The sequence below is a fragment of the Ovis canadensis genome, chromosome 4, assembly GCF_042477335.2.
Source record: "Ovis canadensis isolate MfBH-ARS-UI-01 breed Bighorn chromosome 4, ARS-UI_OviCan_v2, whole genome shotgun sequence".
NCBI lineage: Eukaryota > Metazoa > Chordata > Mammalia > Artiodactyla > Bovidae > Ovis > Ovis canadensis.
In genome coordinates this window covers 45,182,110-45,206,222 of record NC_091248.1, presented here as the reverse complement: position 1 = coordinate 45,206,222, position 24,113 = coordinate 45,182,110, and the positions used below count along the sequence as shown (strand labels likewise).

At 39.5% G+C, this 24,113-nt stretch overlaps 1 protein-coding gene across 2 annotated transcripts in view; it reads right to left on the bottom strand.

Moving 5' to 3' along the window:
* DNAH11 (dynein axonemal heavy chain 11) overlaps positions 1-24,113 on the bottom strand; it is a 357,148-nt gene that overhangs the window by 64,899 nt on the left and 268,136 nt on the right. For both annotated transcript variants that reach the window (XM_069587639.1, XM_069587640.1), the window contains one exon: positions 23,000-23,122. In XM_069587639.1, the coding sequence (XP_069443740.1) occupies positions 23,000-23,122 (123 nt within the window). The remainder of the gene's footprint in view (positions 1-22,999; positions 23,123-24,113) is intronic.

Below are 24,113 nucleotides of genomic sequence, written 5' to 3'. Positions count from 1 at the left end.
ACTGTTTACAATAGCCAAGACATGAAAGTGACCTAAGTGTTAATCAACAGAGGAGTGGACAAAAAAGATGTGGTACATATGTACAATGGAATATTACTCAGCCATTAAAAAGAATAAAATAATGCCACTGCAGCAACATAGACGGACCTAGAGAGTGTCATACTGAGTAACGTAAGTCAGACAGAGAAAGAGAAATATATGATATCCCTTATATGCAGAATCTAAAGAGAAATAATACAAATGAATTTATTTACAAAATAGAAACAGACTCAGACTTACACAAAAAATTTATGGTTACCAGGGACAAAGGATGGCGGGGAAGGGATAGTAAGGGAGTTTGGGATCAACATGTACACGCTGCTATATTTTAAATGGATAACTAACATCGGTCAGTCAGTCAGCTCAGTCACTCAGTCATGTCCAACTCTTTGTGACCCCATTGACTGCACCATGACAGGTGTTCATGTCCATCGCCAACTCCAGCAGTTCACTCAAACTCATGTCCATGGAGTCGATGAGGCCATTCAACCATCTCATCCTCTGTTGTCCCCTTCTTCCTTTTGCCATCAATCTTTCCCAGCATCAGGGTCTTCTCAAATGAGTCAGTTCTTCGCATCAGGTGGCCAAAGCACTGGAGTTTCAGCTTCAACATCAGTTCCTCCAATGAATAATTAGGGCTGATTTCCTTCAGGATGGACTGGTTGGATCTCCTTGCAGTCCAAGGGACTCTCAAGAGTCTTCTCCAACACCACAGTTCAAAAGCATCAATTCTTTGGCGCTCAGCTTTCTTTATAGTCCAGCTCTCACATCCATACACGGCCACTGGAAAAACCATACCCTTGACTAGACAGACCTTTATTGGCAAAGTAATGTCTCTGCTTTTTAATATGCTATCACATATTAAAGTTTGGTCACAGCTCTTGTTCCAAGGAGCAAGCATCTTTTAATTTCATGGCTGAAGTCATTATTTGCAGTGACTTTGGAGTCCCCTAAAATAAAATCTGTCACTGTTTCCACTGTTTCTTCATCTATTTGACATAAAGTGATGGGACCAGATGCCATGATCTTAGTTTTTTTGAACGTTGAGTTTTAAGCCCACTTTTTCACTCTCCTATTTCACTTTTTTCAAGAGGTTCTTTAGTTCTTCTTCACTTTCTGCCATAAGGGTGGTATCATCTGCATATCTGAGGTTATTGATATTTGTCCTGGCAATCTTGATTCCAACTTGTGCTTCATCCAGCCCAGTGTTTCTCATGATGTACTCTGCATATAAGTTAAATAAGCAGGGTGACATTATACAGCCTTGACGTACCCCTTTTCCTGTTTGGAACCAGTCTGTTGTTCCATATCCAGTTCTAACTGTTGCTTCCTGACCTGCATACAGGTTTCTCAAGAGTCAGGTCAGATGGTCTGGTATTCCCATCTTTTTAAGAATTGTCCAGAGTTTGTTGTAGTCCATACAGTCAAAGGCTTTGGCATAGTCAATAAAGCAGAAATAGATGTTTTTCTGGAAGTCTCTTGCTTTTTCCATGATTCGGCAGATGTTGGCAATTTGATCTCTGGTTCCTCTGCCTTTTCTAAAACCAGCTTGAACATCTGGAAGTTCATGGTTCACATATTGCTGAAACCTGTGTTGGAGAATTCTGAGCATTACTTTACTAGCATGTGAGATGAGTGCAACTGTGCAATAGTTGGATCATTCTTTGGCATTACCTTTCTTTGGGACCGGAATGAAAACTGACCTTTTCCAGTCCTATGGCCACTGCTGAGTTCTCCATATTTGCTGGTCTATTGAGTGCAGCACTTTCACAGCATCATCTTTTAGGATTTGAAATAGCTCAACTGGAACTCCATCACCTCCACTAGCTTTGCTCATCATGATGCTTCCTAGGCCCACTTGACTTCACATTCTAGGCTGTCTGGTTCTAGGTAAGTGATCACACCATCGTGATTAGCTGGGTCATGAAGATCTCTTTTGTATAGCTCTTCTGTGTATTCTTGCCACTTCTTAATATCTTCTGCTTCTGTTAGGTCTATACCATTTCTGTCCTTTATTGTACCCATCTTTGCATGAAATGTTCCCTTGGTACCTCTAATTGTCTTGAAGAGATCTCTAGACTTTCCCATTGTATTGTTTCCCTCTATTTCTTCGCATTGACCGCTGAGGAAGGCTTTCTTATCATATATCTTTGCTATTCTTTGGAACTCTGCATTCAGATGGGTATACCTTTCCTTTTCTCCTTTGCTTTTAACTTCTCTTGTATTCACAACTATTTGTAAAACCTCCTTAGACAACCATTTTGCCTTTTTGCAATTCTTTTCCTTGGGGGTGATCTTGATCCCTGCCTCCTGTACAATGTCACAAACCTCCATCCATAGTTCTTCAGGCATTCTATCAGATCTAATCCCTTGACTCTATTTATTGCTTCCAGTGTATAATCATAAGGGATTGATTTAGGTCATACCTGAATGGTCTAGTGGTTTTCTCTGCTTTCTTCAATTTAAGTCTGAATTTGGCAATAAGGAGTTCATGATCTGAAGCCACAGTTAGCTCCTGGTCTTGTTTCTGATGAGTATATAGAGCTTCTCTATCTCTGGCTACAAAGAATATAATCAATTTGATTTCAGTGTTGACCATCTGGTGATTCCATGTGTAGAGACTTCTCTTGTGTTGTTGGAGGAAGGTATTTGCTATGACCAATGTGTTCTCTTGGCCAAACTCTATTTGCCTTTGCCCTGCTTCATTCTGTACTCCAAGGACAAATTTGCCTGTTACTCCAGGTGTTTCTTGATTTCCTACTTTTGCATTCCAGTCTCCTATAATGAAAAGGACATCTTTTTGGGGAGTTAGTTTTAAAAGGTCTTATAGGTCTTCACAGAAATGTTCCATTTTAGCTTCTTCAGCATTACTGGTCAGGGCATAGACTTGGATTACTGTGGTATTGAATGGCTTGCGTTAGAAAAGAACAGAGATTACTCTGTCGTTTTTGAGATTGCATCCAACTACTGCATTTCAGACTCTCTTGTTGACTATGATGGATACTCCATTTCTTCTAAGGGATTTTTGCCCACAGTAGTAGATATAATGGTCATCTGAGTTAAATTCACCCATTCCAGTAAATTTTAGTTCACTGATTCCTAAAATGTCAACGTTCACTCTTGTCAAACTCCTGTTTGACCACTTCCAATTTGCCTTGATTCATGGACCTAACATTCCAGGTTCCTATGCAATATTGCTCTTTATAGAATTGGACTTTACTTCCATCACCAGTCACATCTTGAACTGGGTGTTGCTTTTGCTTTGGCTCCATCCCTTCAATTTTTCTGGAGTTATTTCTTCATTGCTCTCCAGTAGCATATTGGGCACCTAGCAACCTGGGGAGTTCATCTTTCAGTGTCCTGTCTTTTTGCCTTTTCATACTGTTCATGGGGTTCTCAAGGCAAGAATACTGAAGTGGGAGGGTTAATAAGATGGCAGAGGAATAGGATGGGGGAACTACTTTCTCCCCCACAAATTCATCAAAAGAACATTTAAACGCTGAGTAAATTCCACAAAACAACTTCTGAATGCCAGCAGAGGACATCAGGCACCCAGAAAAGCAGCCCATTGTCTTCGAAAAGAGGTAGGAAAAAATATAAAAGACAAAAAAAGAGACAAAAGAGGTAGGGAGGGAGCTCCATCCCTGGAAGGGAGTCTTAAAAAGAGAGAAGTTTCCAAACACCAGGAAACACTCTCACTGCCATGGCGAGCCTTGGAAACACAGAGGACAACATAAGGAGGAGGAAAAATAAATAAATAAAACCCACAGATTACAAGCCCAACGGTAACTCCCCCAGCGGAGAAGCAGCACAGACGCCTGCATCAGCCACTAGCAAATGGGGGCTTGGCAGTGAGGCCTGGGCCTGAGTGCCCCGAGGGCAATCTGAGTGAACTAACTCGGGCTAGCAAACCAGACTGTGGGATAGCCACCACGTGAAAAGCTCTAACATAAGACACTGCCAGGACCGCACACAGAAGAAAAGACAGAACACAATGAGCCGGCTGCAGACCATCCCCCTCCAGTGACAGGCAGCCAGAGCCCAAAGGGCCGGAAGGGGGCAATCGCAGCCCCAGAGAAACATTATCTACCAAATTGCAAGCAGGCTGCTTTGCTAACTAAGACTTCTTGGGGTTCTGGACAGTCATCATCCACCTGAGAAGGTGCGCCAGTTATACACCCAGAAAACTGAGCAGCAGGGACGAGAGAGGCGATAAGTCGCAGCGACTGCGCTCACCAAACACCTGAGCTACTCGGACCTGGGAAGGGCACAAAACGCAGGCCCAACCGAGTCTGCGCCTCTGAGGACTACCCGAGTTGCCTAAACCTGAAAGGCTTAGACCGGGGAGGTGCATGCAGCCCAGGGCCGGCCTCGGATGGTTCCTGGTGGAGAAACCTAGAGCCTGAGCTGTGTGTGCTGTGAGCGGGGGCAGGCCCAGTGTGGCTGAGACACTGCGAGCACACGCCAGTGTTATTTGTTTGCAGCGTCCCTCCCTCCCCACAGCGGGACTGAACAAGTGAGCCTAAAAAAAGTGTCCACCACTGCCCCCCTTGTGTCAGGGTGGAAATCAGACAGTGAAGAGACCAGCAAACAGAAGAAGCTAAAACAGAGGGAACTGCCTTGGAAGTGACAGGTGCAACAGATTAAAACCCAGTCATAAGTACCGACTACATAGGAAGAGGCCTGTAGATCTTGAGAAATTTAAGCCGGACCAAGGAACTATCCGAAAATGAACTGACCCCACACTGCCCACAACACCACCAGAGAAAGTCCTAGATATATCTTTACTATTTTTACGATCATTCTTTTTTTTTTCTTTTTAACTTTTAAAAATTGTTAAGTCCTCTATTACTCCTTTAATTTTCATTTTTATAACCTACTATTACTTTTCAGAGTCTTTTCCAATGAGTCAACTCTTCGCATGAGGTGGCCAAAGTACTGGAGCTTCAGCTTTAGCATCATTCCTTCCAAATAAATCCCAGGGCTGATCTCCTTCAGAATGGACTGGTTGGATCTCCTTGCAGTCCAAGGGATTCTCAAGAGTCTTCTCCAAAACCACAGTTCAAAAGCATCAATTCTTTGGCACTCAGCCTTCTTCACAGTCCAACTCTCACATCCATACATGACCACTGGAAAAGCCATAGCCTTGACTAGACGGACCTTAGTCAGCAAAGTAATATCTCTGCTTTTGAATATGCTATCTAGGTTGGTCATAACTTTTCTTCCAAGGAGTAAGCATCTTTTAATTTCATGGCTGCAGTCACCATCTGCAGTGATTTTGGAGCCCAAATTAGGGCAGAAATAAATGCAAAAGAAACGAAAGAGACCATAGCAAAAATCAACAAAGCCAAAAGCTGGTTCTTTAAAAGGATAAATAAAATTGACAAACCATTAGCCAGACTCATCAAGAAACAAAGGGAGAAAAATCAAATCAATAAAATTAGAAATGAAAATGGAGAGATCACAACAGGCAACACAGAAATACAAAGGATCATAAGAGACTACTATCAGCAATTATATGCCAATAAAATGGACAACGTGGAAGAAACGGACAAATTCTTAGAAAAGTACAACTTTCCAAAACTGAACCAGGAAGAAATAGAAAATCTTAACAGACCCATCACAAGCACAGAAATTGAAACTGTAATCAGAAATCTTCCAGCAAACAAAAGCCCAGGTCCAGATGGCTTCACAGCTGAATTCTACCAAAAATTTCGAGAAGAGCTAAACACCTATCCTACTCAAACTCTTCCAGAAAATTTCAGAGGAAGGTAAACTTCCAAACTCATTCTATGAGGCCACCATCACCCTAATACCAAAACCTGACAAAGATGCCACACAAAAAAGAAAACTACAGGCCAATATCACTGATGAACATAGATGCAAAAACCCTTAACAAAATTCCACCAATCAGAATCCAACAACACATTAAAAAGATCATACACCATGACCAAGTGGGCTTTATCCCAGGGATGCAAGGATTCTTCAATATCTGCAAATCAATCAATGTAATTCACCACATTAACAAATTAAAAATAAAAGCCATATGATTATCTCAACAGATGCAGAGAAGGCCTTTGACAAAATTCAACATCCATTTATGACAAAAACTCTCCAGAAAGCAGGAATAGAAGGAACATACCTCAACATAATAAAAGCTATATATGACAAACCCACAGCAAACATTATCCTCAATGGTGAAAAATTGAAAGCATTTCCCCAAAAGTCAGGAACAAGATAAGGGTGCCCACTTTCACAACTACTATTATTCAACATAGTTCTGGAAGTTTTGGCTACAGCAATCAGAGCAGAAAAAGAAATAAAAGGAATCCAAATTGGAAAAGAAGAAGTAAAACTCTCACTGTTTGCAGATGACATTATCTTCTACGTAGAAAACCCTAAAGACTCCACCAGAAAATTACTAGAGCTCATCAATGAATATAGTAAAGTTGCAGGATATAAAATCAACACACAGAAATCCCTTGCATTCCTATACACTAATAATGAGAAAGTAGAAAAAGAAATTAAGGAAACAATTCCATTCACCATTGCAACGAAAAGAATAAAATACTTAGGAATATATCTACCTAAAGAAACTAAAGACCTATATATAGAAAACTATAAAACACTGATGAAAGAAATCAAAGAGGACACTAACAGATGGAGAAATATACCATGTTCATGGACTGAAGAATCAATATAGTGAAAAATGAATATACTACCAAAAGCAATCTACAGATTCAGTGCAATCCCTATCAAGCTACCAGCGGTATTTTTCACAGAGCTAGAACAAATAATTTCACAATTTGTATGGAAATACAAAAAACCTCAAATAGCCAAAGAAATCTTGAGAAAGAAGAATGGAGCTGGAGGAATCAACCTGCCTGACTTCAGGCTCTACTACAAAGCCACAGTCATCAAGACAGTATGGTACTGGCACAAAGACAGAAATATAGATCAATGGAACAAAATAGAAAGCCCAGAGATCAATCCACACACCTATGGACACCTTATCTTCGACAAAGGAGGCAAGAATATACAATGGAGAAAAGACAATCTCTAACAAGTGGTGCTGGGAAAACTGGTCAACCACTTGTAAAAGAATGAAACTAGAACACTTTCTAACACCATTCACAAAAATAAACTCAAAATGGATTAAAGATCTAAATGTAAGACCAGAAACTATAAAACTCCTAGAGGAGAACATAGGCAAAACACTCTCCGACATACATCACAGCAGGATCCTCTCTGATCCACCTCCCAGAATACTGGAAATAAAAGCAAAAATAAACAAATGGGATCTAATTAAAATTAAAAGCTCCTGCATAACAAAGGAAACTATAAGCAAGGTGTAAAGACAGCCTTCTGAATGGGAGAGAATAATAGCAAATGAAGCAACTGACAAACAACTAATCTCAAAAATATACAAGCAACTCCTGCAGCTCAATCCCAGAAAAATAAATGACACAATCAAAAAATGGGCCAAAGAACTAAATAGACATTTCTCCAAAGAAGACATACGGATGGCTAACAGACACATGAAAAGATGCTCAACATCACTCATTATCAGAGAAATGCAAATCAAGACCACAATGAGGTACCATTTCACACCAGTCAGAATGGCTGCGATCCAAAAGTCTACAAGTAATAAATACTGAAGAGGGTGTGGAGAAAAGGGAACCTTCTTACACTGTTTTTGGGAATGCAAACTAGTACAGCCACTATGGAGAACAGTGTGGAGATTCCTTAAAAAACTGGAAATAGAACTGCCTTATGACCCAGCAATCCCACTTCTGGGCATACACACCGAAGAAACCAGAATTGAAAGAGGCACATGTACCCCAATGTTCATCGCAGCACTGTTTATAATAGCCAGGACATGGAAACAACCTAGATGTCCATCAGCAGATGAATGCTTAAGAAAGCTGTGGTACATATACACACTGGAGTATTACTCGGCCATTAAAAAGAATACATTTGAATCAGTTCTAATGAGGTGGATGAAATTGGAGCCGATTATACAGAGTGAAGTAAGCCAGAAAGAAAAACACCAATACAGTATACTAACACATATATATGGAATTTAGAAAGATGGTAACGATAACCCTGTATGCGAGACAGCAAAAGAGACACAGATGTATAGAACAGTCTTTGGACTCTGTGGGAGAGGGAGAGGGTGGGATGATTTGGGAGAAAGGCATTGAAACATGTATACTATCATATAAGATATGAATCGCCAGTCTAGGTTTGATACAGGATACAGGAGGCTTGGGGCTGGTGCACTGGGATGACCCAGAGAGATGGTATGGGGAGTGAGGTGGGAGGGGGATTCAGGATTGGGAACACGTGTACATCCGTGGTGGATTCATGTTGATTTATGGCAAAACCAATACAGTATTGTAAAGTAAAATAAAGTTAAAAAAAAAAAGTAATACTGAAGTGGTTTGCCATTCCTTTCTCCAGTGGACCACATTTTGTCTGAACTCTCCACCATGAGCCATCCATCTTGGGTGGCCCTACATGGCATGGCTCATAGCTTCCTGGAGTTGGACAAGGCTGTGGTCCATGTGATCAGATTGGTTAGTTTCCTTTGATTGTGGTTTTCATTCTGTCTGCCCTCTGAAGGAGAAGGGTAAGAGGCTTATAGAAGCTTCCTGATGGGAGAGACTGACTGAGGGGGAAACTGGGTCTTGTTCTCATGGGCAGGGCCATGTTCAGTAAATCTTTAATCTAATTTTCTGTTGATGGGTGGAACTGTGTTCCCTCCCTGTTATTTACCTAGGGACAAACTATGGTGGAGGTAATGAAGATACTGGCAACTTCCTTCAAAAGGTCCCTTGCATGCACTGCTACACGCAGTGCTCCCAGCCCTGCAGCAGGCCACTGCCAGCGACTCCTGGACACTTTTGGGCAAGTCTGGGTCAGTCTTTTGTGGGGTCATTGCTCCTTTCTTCTGTGTCCTGGTGCACACAATGTTCTGTTTTTGCCCGCCATGAGTTTGTTTCCCTGTCCTGTGTAAGCTCTGGCGGCTCTATGGTGGGGTAATGGTGACCTCCTCTAAGAGGGCTTTTGCCATACCCAGGTCTGCTGCACTCAGAGCCCCTGCTCCTGCGGCAGTCCACTGCTGACTCGTACCTCCTGAGGAGATGCTCAGACACAGTTCTGTCTCAGTCTCTGTGGGGCCTCTGGGTCCTAGTGTGCACAAGGTTTGTTTGAGCCCTCTGAGCTTTTCTAGTAGGTATGGGATTTGATTCTAAATGTGATTTTTCCCCTCCTACAATCTTGCTGGGGCTTCTCCAACATGGACCTACTGTATAGCACATGGAACTCTGTTCAATGTTATGTGGCTACCTGGATGGGAGGGGAGTTTGAGGGAAAATGGATACATGTATATGTTTGACGAGGTCCTTTTGCAGTCTATCACAAACTATCACAACATTGTTAATCAGCTATACTTCAATATAATATAAAAAGTTTTTTTTTTAATACAGTACTCAGGAATATCAAAATTCTCTCAAAGATTACTCACAACTTAGCCGCAAGTTATCATGGGGACGAAAAGATTTAATTTCTTCACATCATGGAAGGTTATTACTGTTGTGGAGGATGGATATACAATTACATTTAAAATACTTGAAAGTAATTTCTTGGCTAATGTTCACAGCATTTCTGTGATGGACTTTGGGGAATATTTCTCTCAATTCCGACATTTACCTGAGAGCCAGAATCTGTATGAGTTGTTCTCATACAGATTCAGGCAGTGTCATCTCAAAATAGCCAAGATGAGAGTCTGAAGTCTGAGACTACAATGTGAATTTCTTATTTCTGAGAAATATGTCTAGAAACTAAAGAAATGTCTTTTACTTCTGTTGGCACTGGTCTCAAGATTTAGTGTAGCTACTGTTGAAAATGCCATCAGTCTTGGATCATAAAAACTTACATGAATTTTTCTAGTGATCAGATATTCTGAGTACATGAACAAACACCACCATTATTTTTTTTATTACCATGTAAAACCAAACATGAAAAAGTAACAATATTCAATTTAGAACAAGGACTTGCTTCTGAGGCAGATCCAAGTCTTTACTAGGAATGGCTCCAGTAAAATACTGTGTTTTTTTTTGTTTGTTTGTTTGTTTTTTAATTGCAAAACCTTTTTCACAATGCTGGTGAGAAATTTCTAAAGACACTATGTTATACTGAAGGTTGTTCCTCTAGGATGGATGATTCAGAGAACTAATACACTCTCTAAACAGGAATAAGTTCATTCTCCAGGCCTCAGTGAAGCTGATTTATCAAAGTAAAGAGATAGCAGTGGGTTTTCACATAAGTAAATAAAATAGTTCCACGAGCTTGGGGAGGGAGAGGAAAAACACACTCAGGAGAAGCAGAAAACCTTCTCAATGGACATCTAAAAGCCTTACTCCATGTCCTGCTGTTTCAAATGAAAAGCTTCTAGATTAGACTTGTGAGCTCCAATAGCCCTGGCTGCGTGCACAGCCGAAGGTCAGGTGCAGCGAGGGCAGTAGAGAGGGGTTACTTAGCAACCTCGGCAGGAAGGCTGGAGCGAGGTGGTCAAACCTGGCTCCTGAAGAAAGGGTTGGGCTGAAAGCTGCACAGCTGGCCAGACGTTTAAGAAAAAGAAGGAAAGAAAGTCCTGAATAGAAATGAGTTAATTGTTTCATTGCTTCACGCAGTTAATGTAACCAACATGTCCTTCTAAGATAAAAGCAAACTTTGACTAGAATTAAAAAAAAAAAATTAAAGTCACAAGAATCCAGACACCACTGAATAGAAAATATAGCTAAAAAAATCATAGTAGGTTATTTCCCCTTTGAGATACACACACACACACACGTTCCATATGTATATAAAGCATACATGTTATATATATTTATACACATTTCAATATGTCCTTATTTAAACATTATTATGTGCCATGAATAATGAAGAAATTCTAGTTCCATTCATATTTGTTTTGTTTTTTTTTTAACAAAACTACTTTTTTGAAGAAAAGAATCTATTTTTTTTTAATTTTTTAATTTTAAAATCTTTAATTCTTACATGCGTTCCCAAACATGACCCCCCCTCCCACCTCCCTCCCCACAACATCTCTCTGGGTCATCCCCATGCACCAGCCCCAAACATGCTGCACCCTACGTCAGACATGGACTGGCGATTCAATTCTTACAAGATAGTATACATGTTAGAATGTGATTCTCCCAAATCATCCCACCCTCTCCCTCTCCCTCTGAGTCCAAAAGTCCGTTATACACATCTGTGTCTTTTTTCCTGTCTTGCATACAGGGTCGTCATTGCCATCTTCCTAAATTCCATATATGTGTTAGTATACTGTATTGGTGTTTTTCTTTCTGGTTTACTTCACTCTGTATAATTGGCTCCAGTTTCATCCATCTCATCAGAACTGATTCAAATGAATTCTTTTTAATGGCTGAGTAATACTCCATAGTGTATATGTACCACAGCTTTCTTATCCATTCATCTGCTGATGGACATCTAGGTTGTTTCCATGTCCTGGCTATTATAAACAGTGCTGCGATGAACATTGGGGTACATGTGTCTCTTTCAATTCTGGTTTCCTCAGTGTGTATGCCCAGCTGTGGGATTGCTGGGTCATAAGGTAGTTCTATTTGCAATTTTTTAAGGAATCTCCACACTGTTCTCCATAGTGGCTGTACTAGTTTGCATTCCCACCAACAGTGTAGGAGGGTTCCCTTTTCTCCACACCCTCTCCAGCATTTATTGCTTGCAGATTTTTGGATCGCAGCCATTCTGACTGGTGTGAAATGGTACCTCATTGTGGTTTTGATTTGCATTTCTCTAATAATGAGTGATGTTGAGCATCTTTTCATGTGTTTGTTAGCCATCCGTATGTCTTCTTTGGAGAAATGTCTATTTAGTTCTTTGGCCCATTTTTTGATTGTGTCATTTATTTTTCTGGAATTGAGCTGCAGGAGTTGCTTGTATATTTTTGAGATTAGTTGTTTGTCAGTTGCTTCATTTGCTATTATTTTCTCCCATTCAGAAGGCTGTCTTTTCACCTTGCTTATATTTTCCTTTGTTGTGCAGAAGCTTTTAATTTTAATTAGATCCCATTTGTTTATTTTTGCTTTTATTTCCAGAATTCTGGGAGGTGGATCATAGAGGATCCTGCTGTGATTTATGTCGGAGAGTGTTTTGCCTATGTTCTCCTCTAGAAGTTTTATAGTTTCTGGTCTTACATTTAGATCTTTAATCCATTTTGAGTTTATTTTTGTGTACGGTGTTAGAAAGTGATCTAGTTTCATTCTTTTACAAGCGGTTGACCAGTTTTCCCAGCACCACTTGTTAAAGAGATTGTCTTATGTACATATACAGTCAAACAATGTCAGCAAGATAACTGAGAAGATGCACTATCTGTAGGTCCTGAATATGTGTGTGTGTGTGTTAGTCACTCAGTCATGTCCAACTGTTTGTAATTCCATGGACTGTAGCCCACCAGGCTCCTCCGTCCATGGAATTTTCCAAGCAAGAGTACTGGAGTGGGGTGCCATTGCCTTCTCTGTCTACCGTATGAAGGCATGAATTACTGGAAAACAGAAATATTCTTACCCACAGGGAACATAATTAGCGAACTTCATAACTCCACAGCTTACTAAAAAACTATGTTTCTAGCTCAATAGAGCACATTCTACTACAGTGTGGGGTTTAATTTAAGATGGTTCTATTTTAAATTTCACTCAAGACTTCATTCAAATGCATCTATACTCAACTAGAGAACAATAGTATGGCACCAACTCCAAGAGCAGCAACATAATAACAGTTAAACTGGAACTTGCTAACTAAAATATTTTTTATTGATTTTAGCACAACTTTCAGGAAACTTATTATAAAACAAATACTATTTGTAAAATACTGTCTTTCATTTTATTATGTCTATACAAATGGAAATTTCTATTATAGAGCTAATATTTATATTAGTTTTAAGCTTCTTTCTAGGGAATGCTACTTGAAGACTATTACTAAAAGAATAATGATATGAAATTAAATATAGAATAAGGTATAAACTCTTTAAAAAACATTTATATGCTCAGAAGCAAGCTGAAATACATCTTGCAGTAAGGTTTCTCTAGCTAAGATTAAAGTTCAAAAATCCTTCAATAATATTTGTGAAGATTCAAAAGATTAAAGAGATATAATTTTATGAAGATGCTTCACAGATCAGCAACTTTTCTAATATGTGAGTAAATTTGCTTTGGAAAAAGTATGTGTTGATAAATCTCCCCAGATATGTTTTCTGTCGATTGATACCATACAATATATTTTACTTAGAATTAGGATTGTCTGGAGTTTGGTGGATTTAATTATTTGTAATTACCAAGCTGTTGTCAGCCTGTGGCCATTTTATGATAGTGTTATCTGCTATGTGGGTCAGGTTCAACTGTATATCTTCTCAAACACAGATTTAATGTGCTATTGATGAAACCATTACTAGAGCCAAATTAAAGTCTGGGCTGATTGATTGGTCCACAGGGAGTTGTCACACAAGAAAGGAGTAATTAGTATTCATTACTTCATACTGCACAACATTCCAATTATTAATGAACTTCAACTTTTGGACTATGCTGTATCTATCACAAGTATCTTTTCAGACATTCATTATTACAAAGAATAGACTAATAATTGGTTTTTTTAAAAGGGCCCCAAAGCAAACAGAACTAAAATAAACAAAAACACTATAAGTTATCAAAAACTTTCTGAGGAATGTGGCTTTCTCTCAGGAATATGAAAGGTTAATCCAGCTGCACTTGAAGAAGATGAAGCAGTAAAGCCATTTTGGGTGACTACACCAACTTTGCAATCCCTGGGGGTTGTCTCTTCTCTTGCTTGCTTTCAGTGCTATTTCCTCTTTACAAAACAAGGGGAAACATATTTGTACCCAACAGGTAATTGGAAAGAGAAACAGAAATTGTTCGTAACATTGTATAGGAGGTGGTGACCAAAACTATCTCAAAGAAAAAGAAATGCAAGAAGGCAACTGGTTGTCTGAGAAGGCTTTACAAATAGCTGAGGAAAGAGGTGAAAAGCAAGGCAGACAGGGAAAGATACACCTAACTGAATGCAGAGTTCTAGAAAATAGCAAGGAGAGAGAAGAAGGCCTTTTTAAATGAACAATGCAAAGAAGTAGAGGAAAACAGTAGAATGGGAAAGACTAGAAATCTCTTTTAAAAAATTAGAAATGTCAAGGGAACATTTCATGCAAATATGGGCACAATAAAGGACAGAAATGGTATGGACCTAACAGAACCAGAAGAGATTAAGAAGAGATGACAAGAATTCACAAAAGAACTATACAAAAAAGATCTTAATGACCCAGATAGGCACGATGGTGTGATCACTCACCTAGAGCCAGACATCCTTGAACGCGAAGTCAAACGGGTCTTAAGAAGCATCACTACGAACAAAGCTAGTGGAGGTGATGGAACTCCAGTTGAGCTACTTCAAATCCTAAAAGATGCTGCTGTTAAAGTGTTGCACTCAATATGCCAGCAAATTTTAAAAACTTAGCATTGGCCACAGGACTGGAAAAGGACAGTTTTCATTCCGATCCCAAAGAAGGCCAGTACCAAAGAATGTTCAAACTACCAGACAATTGCATTCATTTTGCATGCTAGTAAGGGCAGGAGGAGAAGGGGACGACAGAGGATGAGATGGCTGGATGGCATCACTGACTCGATGGACATGAGTTTGGGTGAACTCTGGGAGTTGGTGATGGACAGGGAGGCCTGGCATTCTGCAATTCATGGGGTCACAAAGAGTCAGACACGACTGAGCGACTGAACTGAACTGAACTGAAGGTTATGCTCAAAATCCTTCAAGCTAAGTTTCAGCAGTATGTTAACTGAGAACTCCCAGATGTACAACCTGGGTTTAGAATAGGCAGAGGAACCAGAGATCAAATTGCCTACATTCACTGGAGCAAAGATAAAGCAAGGGAATTCAAGAAAAATAACCACTTCTTCACCAACTACTTTAAAGCTTTTGACTCTGTGGATCACAACAAACTGTGGAAAATTCTTAAAGAAATGGGAATACCATACCACCTTATCTGCCTCCTGAGAAACCTGTATGCAGGCCAAGAAACAACAGTTAGAATCTTACATGGACCTACAGACTGGTTCCAAAATGGGAAAGAAGTACGTCAAGGCTGTATAGTGTCACCCTGCTTATATAACTTATGTGCAGAGTACATCATTCAAAATGCTGGACTGGATGAATCACAAGCTGGAATCAAGACTGCCAGGAGAAATAACAACCTCAAATATGTGGATGACACCACACTAACAGCAGAAAGTGAAGAGGAGCTAAAGAGCCTCTTGATGGTGAAAGAGGAGAGTGAGAAAGCTGGCTTATAACTCAACATTCAAAAAACTAAGATCATGGCATCTGGTCCTATCCCTTTATGGCAAACAGAGCAAAAAGTAGAAGCAGTGACAAACTTTATTTTCTTGGGCTCCAAAATCACTGCCGATAGTGACTACAGCCATGAAATTAAAAGATGCTTGCTCCTTGGAAAGAAAGCTCTGACAAACCTAGACAGTGTACTAAATAGCAGAAACATCACTTTGGCCAACAAAGGTCTTAGAATTAAAGCTATGGTTTTTCCAGTAGTCATGCATGGATGTTTAAGAGTTGGACCATAAAGAAGGCTGAACGCTAAAGAATTGATGCTTTTGAATTGTGGTACTAGAGAAGACCCCCGAGAGTCCCTTGGACTGCAAGGAAATCAAACCAGTCAATCCTAAAGGAAATCAACCCTGAATATTCATTGGAAGGACTGATGCTGAAACTCAAGCTTTAATACTTTGGCCACCTGATGTGAAAAGCTGACTCACTGAAAAAGGCCCTGATGCTGGGAAAAGATTGTAGGCAGAAGGAGAAAAGCATGGCAGAGGATGACATGTTTAAATAGTTATCACCAATGGACATGAATTTGAGAAAATTCTGGGAAACAGTGAAGGACAGGGGAGCCCGGCATGCTGCAATCCATGGGGTTGCAAAGAGTCAGACATGAGTTTGCAACTGAACAACATTTTTCCATTCAAAAAAAGAGGTGTTGGTTGGAATAGTTCCTCAAAGGAAGGGGCTGCACAAAAAAGATCTTCATGACCCAGATAATCAGGATGGTGTGATCATTCACCTAGAGCCAGACATCCTGGAATGTAAAGTCAAGTGGGCCTTAGGAAGCATCACTACGAGCAAAGCTATTGGAGGTGATGTAATTCCAGTTGAGCTATTTCAAATTCTAAAAGATGATGCTATGAAACTCCTATACTCAATATGCCAGCACATTAGGAAAACTCAGCAGTGGCCACAGGACTGGAAAAGGTCAGTTTTCATTCCATCCCAAAGAAAGGCAATGCCAAAGAATGCTCAAACTACCGCACAGTTGCACTCATCTGATATGCTAGTAAACTAATGCTCAAAATTCTCCAAGCCAGGCTCAACAATACATCAACTGTGAACTTCCAGATGTTCAAGCTGGTTTCAGAAAAGGCAGAGGAACCAGAGATCAAATTGCCAGCATCCACTGGATTATCAAAAAATCAAGAGAATTCCAGAAAAACATCCAAAGTCTTTGACTGTGTGGATCACAACACACTTTGGAAAATTCTAAAAGAGATGGGAATACCAGACCACCTGACCTGCCTCTTGAGAAACCCGTATGCAGGTCAGGAAGCAACAGTTAGAACTGGATATGGGACAACAGACTGGTTCCAAATAGGAAAAGGAGTACGTCAAAGCTGTAAATTGTCATCCTGCTTATTTTACTTATATGCAGAGTACATCATGAGAAAACGCTGGGCTGGATGAAGAACAAGCAGTAATGAAGATTGCCAGGAGAAATATCAATAACCATGCAGATGTCACCACCCTTATGGCAGAAAGTGAAGAAGAACTAAAGAGCCTATTGATGAAAGTGAAAGCGGAGAGTAAAAAAGTTAGCTTAAAACTCAACATGCAGAAAACTAAGATCAGGGCCTCTGGTCCCATCACTTCATGGCAAATAGATGGAGAACAGTGGAAACAGTGGCTGACTTTATTTTCTAGCCTCCAAAATCACTGCTGATGTTGACTGCATCCATGAAATTAAAAGACACTCCTTGGAAGGAAAGTTATGACCAACCTAGACAGCATATTAAAAGCAGAGACATTACTTTGCCAACAGAGGTCCATCTAGTCAAGGCTATGCTTTTTCCAGTAAATATGTATGGATGTGAGAGTTGGGCTATAAAGAAAGCTGAAGGCCAAAGAATTGATGCTTTTGAGCTGTGGTGTTGGAGAAGACTCTTGAGAGTCCCTTGGACTGCAAGGAGATCCAACCAGTCCATCCTAAAGGAAATCAGTCCTGAGTATTCATTGGAAGGACTGATGTTGAAGCTGAAACTCCAGTACTTTGGCCACCTGATGCCAAGAGCTAACTCATTGGAAAAGACCCTGATGCTGGGAAAGATTGAAGACAGGAGGAGAAGGGGACAACAGAGGATGAGATGGTTGGATGGCATAACCAACTCAATGGACAGGAGTTTGGGTAAACTCCGGGAGTTGGTGATGGACAGGAAGGCCTGGTGTGCTGCAGTCCATGGGGTTGCAAAGAGTCGGACATGACTGAGCGACTGATCTGAACTTCCAGCTCTACTGTCGCTGGCTTAGTTTAGGCTCATACTAGGTCTCAACTGGACTATTGCAATTGTTTGCTAATTGGATGGTCCCTGGCTCTCGGTCCATGTGCCTTTAATCAATACTCCATACTGCTAACGTGCCCTTTCAAAAAACATAAATCTGACTGCATTATTCTTAGCATGCTAAGAGTCTTCACTAGCTTTCCCACGGACTTCTGCTCATGATTCGCAAGTGAAAATACTGAAACTCCAGATGTGTTACTCCACGAAGACAAGGTCCCTTGGTTAAAAACCAAGGATGTTGTCAACTAGCATTAGGGATTGGAATGAGCCCCTTCAATGTACTTGGGGAAGAAGCATTGTAACCAGGGAAAGGCCAACCTGTGGGTCATCTGTGGGTACCCAAGGATACCCACATTCTGGGGCCTGACAATCCAGTCCCACCTTTCTCAGTCCAAACACCTTTTCCCCCAAAATGGGGCTCTCCACATATGTGAATCTTAATCTCAGTTCCCCGAAGCTGTTGGGCCAATTAGTATGTTTTACTACTTGGTATTAGTCCTCTTATTCCAGAATTCTCTTCTCCCATTTGTCTGCCAAATGCCCAATGACCTATTAAGATTCACACTAAATGTAAATGTAATACAAAGTCTTTCCAAGTCTCCACCACGGAGCAGATGATTCTCTATCATGTATACTTCCATCACCACACCCATGGCATGTATTACTTGTGCTGTGTATAGGTCTGACTTCCCCTTCAGGACATGTAGCTTCCTTAAGGGCAGGGTCTCTACCTTCTGTTCTGAATCACTGGCCACTAGTACAGGGCCTGCCTCTGGCAGTTCTCAGAGAAGCCTTATTCAGTGACTGATAGAATCTGCAAGGACTCAGATTCTCTGAATAACAAAACTTTAAAAACATCTAAAGAAAACTGGAGGTACACAACTAAAATTACCTTCATAAAAGTAGTTGTTGCCACTCTTATAAAAAAGTTTAGGAGTTAGGATTGTTACAGTAACAACTGCATGCAATAAACTCTGTTATATTCTTACAGATCATTAAAATTTTTCTTCAACTTTTAAAAACAGCTACAATGACATGATCAATTCTATAAAGCCTAATCAGTTCAGATCAGTCACTCAGTCATGTCCGACCCTTTGTAACCCCATGGACTGTAGCACACCAGGCCTTCCTGTCCATCATCAACTCCAGAAGTCTACCCAAACTCCTGTCCATTGAGTCGGTGATGCCATCCAACCATTTCATCCTCTGTCGTCCCCTTCTCCTCCTGCCTTTAATCTTTGCCAGCATCAAGGTCTTTTCAAAGGAGTCAGCTCTTCGCATCAGGTGGCCAAAGTATTGGAGTTTCAGCTTTAACATCAGTCCTTCCAATGAACACTCAGGACTGGTTTCCTTTAGAATGGACTGGTTGGATCTCCTTGCAGTCCAAGGGACTCTCAAGAGTCTTCTCCAACACCACAGTTCAAAAGCATCAATTCTTTGGCCTTCAGCTTTCTTTATAGCCCAACTCTCACATCCATACATGACTACTGGAAAAACCACAGCCTTAACTAGACGGACCCTTTTTGGCAAAGTAATGTCTCTGCTTTTTAATATGCAGTCTAGGTTGGTCATAACTTTTCTTAGAGAGCACATACTCAGGAAAGATTATTAATTTGGAATAAACTGCCCTGGTATGATATTTTGTGATAAAGAATTTGATGCTCTATGTAAAATAACTTATTTCTGAAATACAAAAAAAAAATCCTCTGGGATTCTTATAGTTAACTATATCCATACTGAGAAAAAAAATCAGGACTCAAAATGTATCGGTCTCTGGATGTTTTAGATTATCAATATGTACACACATATATAGGGACTTTCCTGGTGGATCAGCGGTTAAGACTCATGCTTCCAATGCAGGAGGCCTGAGTTCGATCCCTGGTCAGGGAACTAGGTCCCACATGATGCAGCTAAGAGTTCGCATCCAAAACTAAAGATCTTGAGTGCTGAAACTAAAAGATCCCACATCTCACCTGCTACAACAAGGTCAGAGTTTCCATGCGCTGTAACTAAGACTGGGTACAGCCAAATACACATATAAACATTTAAAAAAATATATATAAAGATAGAGAAAGAAAGACAGAATTTCTTATACCTAAATTGTGTCACCAAAGGTTCAAGTTAAAGCTAAGAGAAAAAAAAAATAAAGCTAAGAGAATATGTATTTCACTGACAAAAATTCTTTGTCTTCATAATTGTGTCAGAACCTTAATAACAAGGATTTCACTTTAGTGACATCCAAGATTTTGCACTGTATTTTTAACACATCAGATATGGCCACAATTTTATTTATGTCAGAGCTGCAGTTTGTCAAATGTCTTATTAGACTCTTCTAAACGCATGTCTGGGTAAATTTTGGTTTATTAAACAATTATAAGTTGTCACTCACTTTACATGGATTTAATTGGTGAATTGTATCATAAATACTAATCAGTTAGAGACTTTTTACAAAATAGAAGTTAGTCACCCTTAAGCAGACCTATTTTCATTTTAAATTGACAGGAATAATCCAGTGATGAAAAGAGAGACAAGACAACTTTGAGACAGAGAGTGGGTGCCAAAGAAGAAAAGTGTTGGGGAAATTCTGAAATTACACCTCTGTGAAGAAAAACAACAAAAAAGAGAAGGAAATTCAGTGGAATAAGCCATGGCAATGTTAGTTTCATGAGGGAAGAGGCACAGAGAGCTTTGGACACAGCCACAGCCTCCAGTGAACCCACCCAGGCTCAGTTAGGGACATAACTACTGGATCTGACCTTTTATACAATTTCAGTGACATGTTGCCTGCTGGGTAATGGTGTCACTGTCCCTGGAAGGATGTGATGGAGAGACGGCGTTTGGGGCAACAGCAGCACTTGGAACATCATGTAGGTCTCAGCAAGAGTGTGCCCAGTCTACCACTGCTGCTGGTATGGGATGTTCTTAGGGATCCACTAGTGAATTCCTTTTTGTCCTAATGGTTTATCTATATATATATATATTTTAAACATATAGGAAAAAAGAGAACTAGCACAGTAAACACATGATTTTGTAGATGCTATGACCTGGGATGAGGCTGAGTTTCAAAAAAAAAAAAAGTAGATTTAAAATAGGTTTTTAAAAATATGAAGTAAATTCAAAATGGATTAAAGACCTGAATGTAAGGCCAGATAGTTTAAAACTCTTAGGGGAAAGGAAACTCTCTGGCACAAATTGCAGCAGTACCTTTTTTGACCCATCCTCTGGCGTAAATCAAGTAAAAACAAAAATAAACAAATGGGACCTAATTAAACTTAAAAGTTTCTGCATAGCAAAAGCAACTAAAAACAAGACAAAAAGATAACCCTTAGAATGGGAGAAAATATTTGCAAATGAAACAACTGACAAATGATTAATCTCCAAAATAAACAAAAAGCTCATGTTGCTCGATATAAAAAAACAAACAACCCAATCAACAAATAGACAGAATACTTAAATAGACATCTAAGGAAAACATATAGATGGTCAACAAATACATGAAAAGTTACTCAACATCACCAATCATTAGACAAATGCAAATCAAAACTACAATAAAGTATCTCCTCACACAGGTCAGAATGGCCATCATCAAAAAAAAAATAATAATGCTAGAGAGGATGTGGAGAAAAGGGATCCCTCTGGTACTGTTGGTAAGAATGTAAATTGATATAGCCACTATGGACAATAGTATGGAGGTTCCTTAAAAAACTAAAAACAGAATTATCATATCACTCAGCAATCCCATTATTGGGCATATACCCTCAGTTCAGTTCAGTTCAGTTGCTCAGTCGTGTCCGACTCTTTGCAACCCCATGAATCGCAGCACGCCAGGCCTCCCTGTCCATCACCATCTCCTCAGCAATCCCATTATTGGGCATATACCCTGAGAAAACCATAACTGCAAAGACACATACAATTCAATGTTCATTGCAGCACTATGCACAATGCCAGGACATGGAAGCAATCTAAATGTCCAACAGAGGAATGGATGAAGAAGATGTAGTACATATATACAATGGAATATTACTCAGCCATAAAAAAGGATTGAAATTGTGCCATTTGCAGAGCTGTGGAGGGACCTAGAGACTGGTGTAAAGAATGAAGTAAGTCAGAAAGAGAAAAACAAATACTGTATATTAATGCATATATGTGGAATCTAGAAAAATGGTATAGATAATTTTATTTGCAAAATAGAAAGAGAGAAACAGATGTAGAGAACAAACATGGATACCAACAGAGATGGGGTGAAATAAATTGGGAGATTGGTATTGACATATATACACTATTGATACTATGTATAAAATAGATAATAAGTTACTGTATACCTCAGGGAACTCTACTCAGTGCTCTGTGGTGACCTAAATGGGAAGAAAATCCAAAAAAAGGGGGGGATATATGTATACATAAAAGCTAACTCACTTTGCTGTACATTAGAAACTAATACTAAATTAATAAAAAGTAAAAATATTTTAAAAATAAGGATACAAGTGATATGCATTTGAGGCAAATATATTAAAGATGTTTTCCAAAGTACTGAGGGTAGAAAAACACTAGTATGAAGTAATAAAGGAGCAAATATTCTCACATTTGTGACATTGCATTATTGGGGTCTATAAATCAGGAACTGGGTAACATGAATCTCAATCTACCAAAAAACTAGCTTGAACATCTGGATCATGTCAAGTTTGCTTTGGTCTTGGACTGTAGGAGCCTTGGAATGAAAACTCAGAAATATCACCAAGAATATTTCAACAGGACTTCCTTGGTGGTTCAGTGGTAAAGAATTCACCTGCAGCCATGGGTTCAATCCCTGGTCTAGGAGGATCAGACATGCAGTGCAGCAAGTAAGCCTGTGTGCCACAACTATCGAGTCTGTGATCTGGAGCCCAGGACCTGCAACTCCTGAGCCCACACGCCCTAGAGTTCATGCTCCACAAAAGGAGAAGGTACCTCAATGAGAAGCCCACGTACCCCAACTAGAGAGCAGCCCTTGCTCGCTGCAACTAGAGAAAAGCCCACACAGCGACGAAGACTCAGCACAGCCATAAAAAATAAATAAATAAAATTATTAAAAAAGAATATTTCAATATATTACATTTGATTAGGAGGCCATGAAATAGAAGCTGATGATCAAACTCATGTGTAGTGCAAAACACACATCAAAAATCATCTTAAGATTATTTTTAATAACAAAATTATTATTCAATAATACTTACTTTCCCTTTTTAATTGTGTTCCTACCAAGCAATGGATCAAGGACTGGATCTATTGTTTCCTCAAGGTTTTCAATTAAGATGACATCTCCAAAGGCCAAAGCAGTTTCAATGTCATTCAAAAACCTTAAAATTCAGTCAGAATCAAGGAAAAATGTAAATAAGCATAGGGAAAGTATTCAAAATTATTTATGCTCAATTATATTTAGTTTAATGTAAACATTTTAAATGGGATTTAGAGAAAACTGTTTTATAAAGTAGTATTTTCTTCAACTAAAATATATGGAAATTAAAGATTAGATTGAGATCAATTTCAGTTATATGTTCCAAAATGAAATTCAGTAGTGTGAACTAATAAGCCCATGTGTAAATTACTTTTGACGGTAATCATGGTAAAAATAAATAGAACCTACCCAAACACAAATCACTCCAGCATTCTTGTCTGGAGAATCCCATAGATAGAGGAGACTGGCGGGCTGCAGCCCATGGGGTCGCAGAGTCGGACATGACTGAAGTGACTTAGCATGCACCCAAACATTATAAATTTAAATTATTTCAACAGGTCCTCTTTTGAAAAAAAAAATCAAATTAAATGCTTTGTGGTTTTATCAAACTTTCATTTTTTTAAACGTTTAGAATCAGTCATGTAGAGAACTACCATTCGATTTCACTGCCACTCTCCAAAAATAGTCTTTTGCCTTCAAAAATAATTTCCTCTAAGTATTCAGATCAGCAAGGAGGCCATTTATCTGCACAACTGCAGACATTCCTTATTTCATTTTACGTGTCAAAAAATGATGGAGGGGAAAGATGAAGTATAAGTAAGTCTAAAATTACTTATTTGGCAATAACTGAAGACCAACTACATACAAGACAGCTCTGTACTTATCAGAAAACACTGTCATGCCAACCGAGTGACAGAAAATCTCAGAGCAGATTCAGTTCTCAAAAGTGATATGCAAAGCTTGACTAAAAAAATTGTCTTCAGGCACTCAACCTTGGGAACTGAGCTGTGTTAAAGCGCCATTGTAGGCAAAGTACATATTTAGCAATGTAACTGGGAACCTCACTAAGCCTATGGGGCAGTTGACAATTCTTGGGTTACCATATGACAAAA